General features: G+C 37.3%; 1 protein-coding gene across 1 annotated transcript; it reads left to right on the forward strand.

The window, feature by feature from the left end:
- The first annotated feature begins 5,003 nt into the window (after nucleotides 1–5,003).
- On the forward strand, nucleotides 5,004–9,523 carry LOC116172563. The gene is made up of 2 exons (XM_031489793.1): nucleotides 5,004–6,255; nucleotides 8,064–9,523. Exon 1 carries the CDS (start codon nucleotides 5,075–5,077, stop codon nucleotides 6,248–6,250), a length of 1,176 nt encoding a protein of 391 aa, XP_031345653.1. The 5' UTR covers nucleotides 5,004–5,074; the 3' UTR covers nucleotides 6,251–6,255; nucleotides 8,064–9,523.
- Nucleotides 9,524–9,953: the final 430 nt, after the last annotated feature.

Raw genomic sequence — 9,953 nt, forward strand, 5'->3', positions numbered from 1 at the left:
ATCTCGCGATCTCTGAGGTCTATATGAAATATTTTTAGCTGAAAATATTTCTCGTGAAATTTCATACAAGGTAGATACTCAGAAGTTAGCCTAGGTGTACCTCTTAGCCTAGGAAATTCATAAAAGCGGCGAAAATCATCAATTTTCGTGGCTTTTTGCAAATATATCGCGACCTTTAGGGCTATATGAAATATTTTTAGCTGAAAATGCTCCTCGTGAAATTTTTTACAAGGTAGATACTCAGAAGTTAGCCTAGGTGTACCTCTTAGCCTAGAAAATTCATAAAAGGAGACGAAAATCATCATTTTCGTGTTTTTTTTGCGGTTTTTTGCAAAAATATCGCGACCGTCAGGGCTAGATGAAATATGTTTAGCTGAAAATGCTCTTCGTGCAATTTTATACGAGATAGGTAACTGAAGAGTTGGCGTAAAGTCACCTTTCACCTTCAACTTTCATGTGCGAGGAAATATTCATTGTAAAACAAAGTATTTCTATGTACCATTTATTCACGTAAAAACAGTACTTTCATATTAAAATATTCACACATTCATTTATACCTCAACGTAATCATTATCCTTATACTTAACCAAATCAATTCGTACTTCTTCGATCAGACTTCTCAATCAACAAAGAGATCATTAGTTCGTTAACTTTCAACTTGAAATTTAAACTTCCAACGCCTCTCATTTGAAGTTTGAAATTACTGGATGTTCCATATTTCCAGTTAAGGTTTCAAATATAAATTTCCATGCCACCTCTTCAATCCACAAATTAGCAATTTTGACTTTTGAATTAAACTTTGAAGCTATAGACTAGATGCGGATTCCACTTCTTCAGGGTCTTCGACGTCCTCTAGTGGTATTGGGACCCACTAGCACTAGAGGACGTCGAAGTGGAATCTGCAGAGGATAATGATTACGTTGAGGTATAAATGAATGTGTGAATATTTTAATATGAAAATACTGTATTTACGTTTACATAGACATACTTTGTTTTACAATGAATATTTGCTCACACATGAAAGTTGAAGGTGAAAGGTGACTTTACGCCAACTCTTCAGTTATCTATCTCGTATGAAATTGCACGAAGAGCATTTTCAGCTAAACATATTTCATCTAGCCCTGAAGGTCGCGATATATTTGCAAAAAACCGCAAAAAAAAACACGAAAATGATGATTTTCGCCTCCTTTTATGAATTTGCTAGGCTAAAAGGTATACCTAGGCTAATTTCTGAGTATCTACCTTGTAAGAAATTTCACGAGGAGCATTTTCAGCTAAAAATATTTCATATAGACCTCATAGATCGCGAGATATCAGCCAAAAAGAGCGAAAACACGGTTTTTGGGGGATGGTGGGGTGGCTGGAGCCTTTAGCACAGGGTCTGGGGGGTGGGATTTTTAATAGGTTGTTTCTGACACCTAACTGAACATATTCCACCATTTTTTCTTTTCCACCTCAAAATGTCCAGTTAGATGTCTTTATCGCCTAGGCCCTAGACTATTATAACTCAAACTTACATTTTTTTAAATGGCAACTATAGTTATCTGTGACATTTTTAAAAAGTGCATTTTTTTCGCTGATAAATTAAACGCTTTTAGAACACCGAAAAGAAAACACCTAAAATTGAAAGATCTGGCGATCTTGGTGACCAAAGGGCCTTCTCGTTCCTACCTATATCCATATGTCTTTGGAAATGGTTGGTTTAGGTGCTCTCGTACTTGCAGGTGGCTGTGCGGCGGGGCACCGTTGTGGTGAAACCATCGTAAATTACGTCGTGTTTCCAAATCTAACCCATCCTACATTCTTGAAATTAATTTGGTAGAAAATGTACAACGTTGGCCTGTCCAATTATCATCGAAAATTAAAGGTCCAAGAATTCGCGATCCAATAAGTCCACACCAAATATTAAATCCAAGTATTATTTGAGGCCTTCAACAATAAGCAGCAGTATTTTGTTTATTTATTGTTTTCCATGGCATGATACGATCTACTTTTAATAGTGTATTGAATATAATTGTTAATTTAACTTTCATAGTGAATTTTCGAAATGGCCTTTAAATACAGGGTGATTCCTATAGTACCTGCCACCGTTTGGGAGCGTGTAGGTGGTGCGTAGGGGAGTATTTTGATATAGGACACTTGGGGTCGGAAATCTAAAATAAGGGGGCCAGAGCCAAATTTACCTTCTGGAATTTCGCGCCTGTAGGTAGGCAACCCAACCGGCCGGCGGTGCACACGGAGCGATCTCAGGCGGCGATGTGTGGCTGACAATTGATCAGAATTTTGTTTAAACCCACGAAATCCCGTCTGCAACGACGCGTATCAAGTGAATAAACACTATGGCAATAGTATAATAATAGTTGGCTAGATGTAGGAAGTGCATTGAGAACAACGGTGGCCACGTTGAACACTTGTAAACGTTATTGCTTTTGACTGTCGTTTTCCCTCCTTCCCTTCCATGTCGCTTCCTCGCGCTAACTCGCTCTGCATCGCTCCGCGCGAAACGTCGGTCGGTTGGGTTGCCTACATACAGGCGTGAAATTCCAGAAGATAAATTTGGTTCTGGCGCCCTTGTTTTAGATTTCCGACCCCAAGTGTCCTATATCAAAATACTCCCCTAGGCACCCCCTATACGCTCCCAAACGGTGGCAGGTACTATAGGAATCACCCTGTATGTAAATGTGCCACAGTTACACTATCTCACTAGATGTTGTTTTCCATGGCAAACTCTGTTTATTTACCTCTCAATAATACGAACATTCCTGCAGCGCGTTTATTTATTAAAGTACATTTAGCAAGCCTTATATCGTTAGAAAAAGAAAAATTTGTCCTTTTTAAAAATGTCAAAGCCAACTATGACGTCTATGACTATCATTTAGAAAAATTAAAGTTTGTATTATAACTCAGAAGAACAGCATCATTTTCATTTATATCAACTATGAGCTATTACCTAAGGACTTGGAAGATTCTAAAAGAAACTATCTGGGAGCCTAGGTTTTGCGTACTTTAATTGACGTTACTAACCCAGTCAAGCTAATTAAATAACAATTGCATAATTACTCAAGTACGACTTTAATATAGTCCAGTATTTTTCTTTTGGATTTTTATATAAAAATGCGGCAACGAATATCGTAACATTAAATACAAGTTATTGGGATTATTTTAATTAAACGTACAACTAAAGAAATATTGTAAATATATTCATTCAATGTTGCAACACTTTCTTTAATGACAAAATAAATTTCTGTTCAGATCTTTTCCTGGTGTGTGTACGTTCGTATGTGTACAACTGAAAGTAGGTAGATGCTATAATGTCAATAGCAGGTTTCTAAATGTTGAATTTATGACAAATTGAGAAACATTCGTTTGATTTCAGCAATTATATTGTGCTCCATTCGAAATTAAATCGAAAAGAAACAACAAAAGTGTGCTTAGATTGAAACCTTGGGACACCCCGCTCTGCTTGTACTACTTACCTCTTACTAATAATTATTATTATTAATAACCTCCAAACTAAATTGACTTTTGTCTATTTATCTACAACAGACATCGCTCTACAAAATGTAATAGACGTTACATAAACATAAGCCCCGATCAACGTACTTAAAAATAATAATAAAAATAAAATAAAAACTTACGTAAAAAATAATACAGCGCAGGGGTTTGCGTTTGTTCTGGGATTAACATTGACGTTTTTCTTCGTGATATCCATACCTTAACGGTTAACTTCTCCACGTCCACGCAAAAACATTGAGTTATCTAAAAATAGATAAAACACAAGTTCATCTCAGATGCAAATGTACAAATGAAAATAATTCGCGTTCCGACAATTATTCGCATGAATGTCCGTCATTAAAAACAGACCGGCACATTGTGAATTTACTTTTAGATACATACAGTATTTCGGTACGTTAGATAATTATAAACAAGTGTTTACAATTACTCCCTCTCTTGAAAGTAAAATGCGCCAAAGGTACGTTGAACGTTTCCATTGTTATGGAAGTTGCAAAATTATTGCTTCCTGTACCAAAGCCAAATTGTAGTTTATTAATAAGCGATTTTAGAAGAATTTACACTGACCCAATCGTATAAACAATCTCGTTGCAAACGTAATTGCCTAAATTAGCTTTCTATTGTGGGTATTTCCATTCGCTTTAAGATAGATTTCCACCCTCGCGACGAGATGATGCCTTGTTTTCTTTGGAAGCGACACAGACCAATTTCGGAAAACATTATGGTCAAATTCCATTTTTGAACAAGTGTTCACATTCTCTAAAACGTTCCATTCGAAGGCGTTCTTCCCCAATTTTTTAATGATTCAACAGAATTGTTAGAATTAAAACGTTCTCCAATTAGGTAATTTACAAACCGTAGGTACATCCTCGGTAAGCAATAGATTCGCAAATACAGAGCTTATTCCATTGAAACGTATCTTTGTTCAATGAAACACGTCCTGTAAAACCACTATTTGTTTAATATTTCACAACCCATCATTAATTCTAGTGTTCCAAATAAGAAAAATCCTCTTGGAAACGTACACAACATACAACAAACACAGCAAACTCAAAACTTTAATGAGAAACGAATAAGGTGACATGATCATTTACAATGGAAATGAATGAAATAATGATTGTTAACAAAAATGAAGAATAAATATTTACCTGAAGAATCTACAAACCCATCAACAGTTTTATAAGATCGATATGAATGTAGGTACATTGAATCTCACATGAATTGTGAGAGGATTGAGAGATGGAGAAAATGACAATTGTTGATGTAACAACCCGAAAACGAAGAAATGTGGGACCTGAACATTATATGAAAAGCATTATTTGGATTATATTTCGTCAGGCAGTCCAAAGATGTTAATTATATTACCACGTAGTCCGCTTAGTTGTACTACTGCCACAAGCTTTTAAAGAACAATTCTCCCACTCCCCACCCGTCCATCACCGCCGATGTATACTAAACTGGTCTCCATTCGCTTTCTTGTGCGAGACTGCTACACTTCGTTCGCTGCTCCATTGTTATTTACGTAAGTCGATTTATTTCCTAACGGTTTTAGCGTTTTAGCATGGGAAAACACAAAAAACATCGACACCGTTCTTCGAGTAGTGATAGATATAGTGACGATAATCTTAAAGTCACTGAAAATTTGCAAAAACGGCTAGCCACGCTGGAATCGTTGTATTCTAAATATAAACGACGTCGTCGATCTCGCTCGCGCTCCCGTGCGGGGCGCGGAGATTGGTCGCCTGCTAGTCGCCACGCGCGATCTTCGTCTCTTATTTCGACTTCCTCTCGGCAACGTCGGCGTAATTCGATTACGTCTTTACCTGGTACAGAGGACGATAATTTAAGTGTAGTTCAAGGTCCGTGCGACTTGACAAACACAATAGATAGTGTCGCCCATAGCCCGCGCGGCATGGTTTCACCATCTGAAGTAGAATTGGAAATTCACACTGACGCGCAATTAACAGATGAAGTTCTCAATATTTTGGGGGATGATCCTTCCGTTAAAGACAGTGAAGTCGTAAAGGTACATTCCGCGTTGGCGAACCGCTGGTCGAATATTATCTCTAAAGGCATGTCGGAAGCTGAAATCAGTAGCATTTCACAAAAATACAAAATACCGATAAATTGCTCCTTACTCATACCACCAGTTCTTAATCCGGAATCAAAAGCCCTTATTCCGGTTAACATTAAGAAAAAAGATGATGCCTATGTTCAGTTTCAATCGAAACTAGGCATAGGGTTGGCAGCGTTGAGTAAGAGTCTAAACGGACTTTTAAATGAGTCTGAAAATATGACGCCTTTGTGCAAGGAACTTTTACTTCCTAGCTTATCTGATGCGGGCCGTCTTTTAGCCAGTTTATATTACGACTTATCACTAGCTCGACGCAGCTTTATTTATCCTTATATGAATAAGGAGACCAAAGAATTACTCGAAACGTGTCTTCCCACGGACCTTCTTTTTGGGCCAAATATATGCGACAAGATCAAAGCAGCCAAAACCGTTCAAACTGCCAGCAATGATATGAAACCAATTGCTTCCACTTCCGGGTTTAAACCGCCGGCCTTGGCAGCCAACAATAAAGATAAAAAAGAAGGGAAGGGAACAAGTAACTTTCGACGCTTTCAGAATTTAAACAGATTTCGCCCGTCCCGTCAACAGAGGGAGAGGGGACATTACAAAGGGCGAACCTCCAAACCCTACAACATAAAGGAGAGGTACAGAAAGGACAAGTAACTGAGGTAAGTTTTTGTTTAGCAGGCAGACTTGCAAAGTTTTACAATAATTGGACAACCATTACAAATAATAAAGTAGTTCTAAATTGGATAAGGGGTTATCAAATACCGCTAAAGAGAAAACCTTATCAATCCAAGCCGCCACCTCGTATTTCATTTTCTGAAAATGATATTAATCTTTTATCAGAAGAAATAACAAAAATGAGGCTTCAGGGTGCGGTAGTTAAGTGCGAGCAGCAAGTTGATCAATTTCTATCAAACTTCTTTTTAGCAGATAAGCCTAATGGCAAAAAACGATTTATCCTCAATTTAAAGCAATTTAATAAATTTGTGGATACTCCACATTTTAAATTAGAGGATACAAGAACTGTTTTAAGACTCATTCAAAAGGATTGGTTCTTAACATCTTTAGATCTGAAAGACGCTTATTTTTTAATACCTATGGCAAGAGAATATCGAAAGTATTTAAGGTTTTCCTTTCAAAATAATCTCTTCGAATTCACTTGCTTACCTTTTGGGTTATCGTCGGCGCCACACGGTTTTACAAAAACTCTTAAACCGGTAGTGCAACATTTCAGATCAATTGGAATTATTTGCGTGAATTACTTAGACGATTTTTTAATTTTTGGTGAAACTTTTTCGGATTGTAAAAAGAAAACTGATTTAGTCGTAAACACTTTACAACGCCTAGGGTTTCTTTTAAATACCGAAAAAAGTGTTCTGGTGCCGTCAAAAACTTGCAAGTTTTTGGGATTTATTTTTCATACCGATACCTTAACACTAGAACTGCCTAACGACAAAAAAGAAAAAATTAAAAAATGGATAAATTTCATCTTACGTACCAAAAAGATTAAAATCCGGAAATTTGCTCAATTTATTGGGTTATTAATTTCAGCCTGTCCCGCGATTAAGTATAGTTGGTTATACACTAAATCGCTGGAGAGGGAGAAACAGATAGCACTTCAGAGAAATAGGTTAAATTTTAATGCATTAATGTCTATACCTTCTCTCCCGGATTTTAATTGGTGGCTAAAAAATATCGAACATTCTCACAATGACATTAAACGAGACGTTTTTCAATTAGAAATATTTACAGATGCTTCCCTATCAGGGTGGGGAATTTTCTGTAACGGTGAAAAGTCTCATGGTTGGTGGAAATTGGAAGAACAAAAGAATCATATAAATTTTTTAGAACTTTTAGCTATCTTTATGGGTCTTAAATGTTTTGCACACTATCTGGAACACGGTAACGTGTTAATTAGATGCGATAACACTACAGCCGTAGCTTGTATTAATCGCATGGGGAGCGTTCGATACCCAAAACTGCACAAATTATCGATGCAAATTTGGCAATGGTGCGAAAATCGTAATTTATGGCTTTCAGCATCTTATATTAATACCAAAGATAATTGGGTGGCCGATTTAGAGTCGCGTTCGCTTCAAATGGAAACTGAGTGGTCCTTGTCTACTTATGCGTTCACTCAGATAACACAACAATACGGCACACCTGACGTAGATTTATTTGCTTCTTATAGCAATCGCAAATGTGAGTTTTTTGTTTCTTGGCACAGAGACCCTGAAGCCTTTGCTTGTGACGCTTTTACGATTTCTTGGAAAAATATGCAATTTTATGCTTTTCCCCCTTTTGCGGTAATCTTAAGAGTTTTACAAAAAATAATAGAAGATAAAGCGGAAGGGATAGTAGTAGTTCCCTTTTGGGTTTCCCAAGCGTGGTATCCACTTTTTGTAAAACTGTGTGCAGGCCAATTTATCCTTTTTGGACCAAACCCTAGGTTATTGTTTTCTCCTTTCAGCCAAGAAACACATCCTTTAGCAAGTACGCTTACCTTGGCAGCCGCGAAACTGTCCGGGAGGCGTTGAAACTCCAACAAGTTCCTATTTCCGCTATTGAAACAACGTTATCTTCAATCTCGGAGGTCACACTTAAACAATACGGCGTTACCTACAAACTTTGGTGGGAGCATTGCTCTGGCCACAAAATTGACGTTTTTAAAGCGACCGTAATAGACGTTATCGTCTTTTTACAATCGTTATTAGAAAGCACTAATAACAACTATGGAACATTTAATTCTCATAGAGCAGCGCTTTCTTTGATTTTACCAAATAAATTAGGGGATGATCCTATGTTGAGACGGTTTATGAAAGGCATATCAAAAATAAGGCCCCAGAAGCCACGTTACAATTCAACTTGGGATCCAAAAACAGTATTTGATTATTTTGATAAAAACCCCACAAATTCACTAAAATTGCTATCATACAAATTGGTTACTCTTTTAGTGTTAGCTACTGGGCAAAGAATACAAACCATCAGTTTAATAAGGCTTTCTAATATTAAACCAATTAACGAGGGGATTCAAATTTGGATAGAAGACAGAATAAAAACAACTGCTACTAACGTAAAGCAACCTTGTCTTTACCTCCCCAAATTTCATGACATGCCTAAATTATGCGTTGTATCTTGTTTACAAGATTATATGGAAAGAACCGCGACTTTAAGGGAGGAAAATAATGATTACTTATTTATCACTTTTCAGAAGCCTCATAGGAAAGCTTCTAAACAAACCTTGAGTCGTTGGGTAAAGTGCACTTTGTGCTTATCTGGGATTGATACGAGCATCTTTACACCACATTCTAGCAGACATGCTTCCACTTCAGCGGCAAGTAGAGCCGGCGTGTCGCTGGACATAATAAAAGACTCAGCGGGGTGGAGCGAAAATTCGCTTACCTTTGCGAAATTTTACAATAGACCTGTTTTAGAACGAAATCTTTTTGCTCTAAGTATTTTTACCAAATAATGCGTTCATATACTTAATATTACGTGTAACAATTACCGTTATTATTATAATAAGTCTTCTATTAGAAACTTTTATTATGTCTAATTCATAACCTTCTTTAAACATCCTACGTGGTAATATAATTAACATCTTTGGACTGCCTGACGAAATATAATTTTACGATCAAATGAACTTACCTGAAGTTCGATCGAAATTATATGAGTCGGCCAGTCCAAAGATGTTAATCGCCCACCCAACCTCACCCGCCGGTTATGAATTGGGTGAGTCTTTTGAACATAATGAGACCAGTTTAGTATACTTCGGCGGTGATGGACGGGTGGGGAGTGGGAGAATTGTTCTTTAAAAGCTTGTGGCAGTAGTACAACTAAGCGGACTACGTGGTAATATAATTAACATCTTTGGACTGGCCGACTCATATAATTTCGATCGAACTTCAGGTAAGTTCATTTGATCGTAAAATTATCCATGCTTTTCACTTATCCATGTTTCGTTTGGCCCATAGAGCACAGGTAGTCAGGGTTCTACTCCATATTCAGACCCAGGAGTTGTAAGAACTTCCAAAATCACAATCTGGACAATTTAAAATCTTTGTGTTAAAAGATGCAAAAAAAGTAGTAACTCCTACAACTAGTGGGCTACCTAGAGTCAACTGTAAAGAGAAAAGGAGGTGCCAAGCGCGTACTAAGTCCACCAAGTCCAATTGTGATACCTGCAGGCCAATTTTTAAACTGGGAGATAAATCTTTCTGGTGCTCTAAACTTAAATACAATGTGTAATGCCGTCGATAATATGGTCCTAACCTAGTAAGAGAAACAGAGGTTTGTCAAATGTCTGAGTGCTATGGTATTTGAGGGCATCTATGTGCTATCGACCCCCCCCCCCCCCCCT

This window comes from Photinus pyralis, unplaced genomic scaffold, assembly GCF_008802855.1.
Source record: "Photinus pyralis isolate 1611_PpyrPB1 unplaced genomic scaffold, Ppyr1.3 Ppyr1.4_LG5, whole genome shotgun sequence".
Lineage (NCBI taxonomy): Eukaryota > Metazoa > Arthropoda > Insecta > Coleoptera > Lampyridae > Photinus > Photinus pyralis.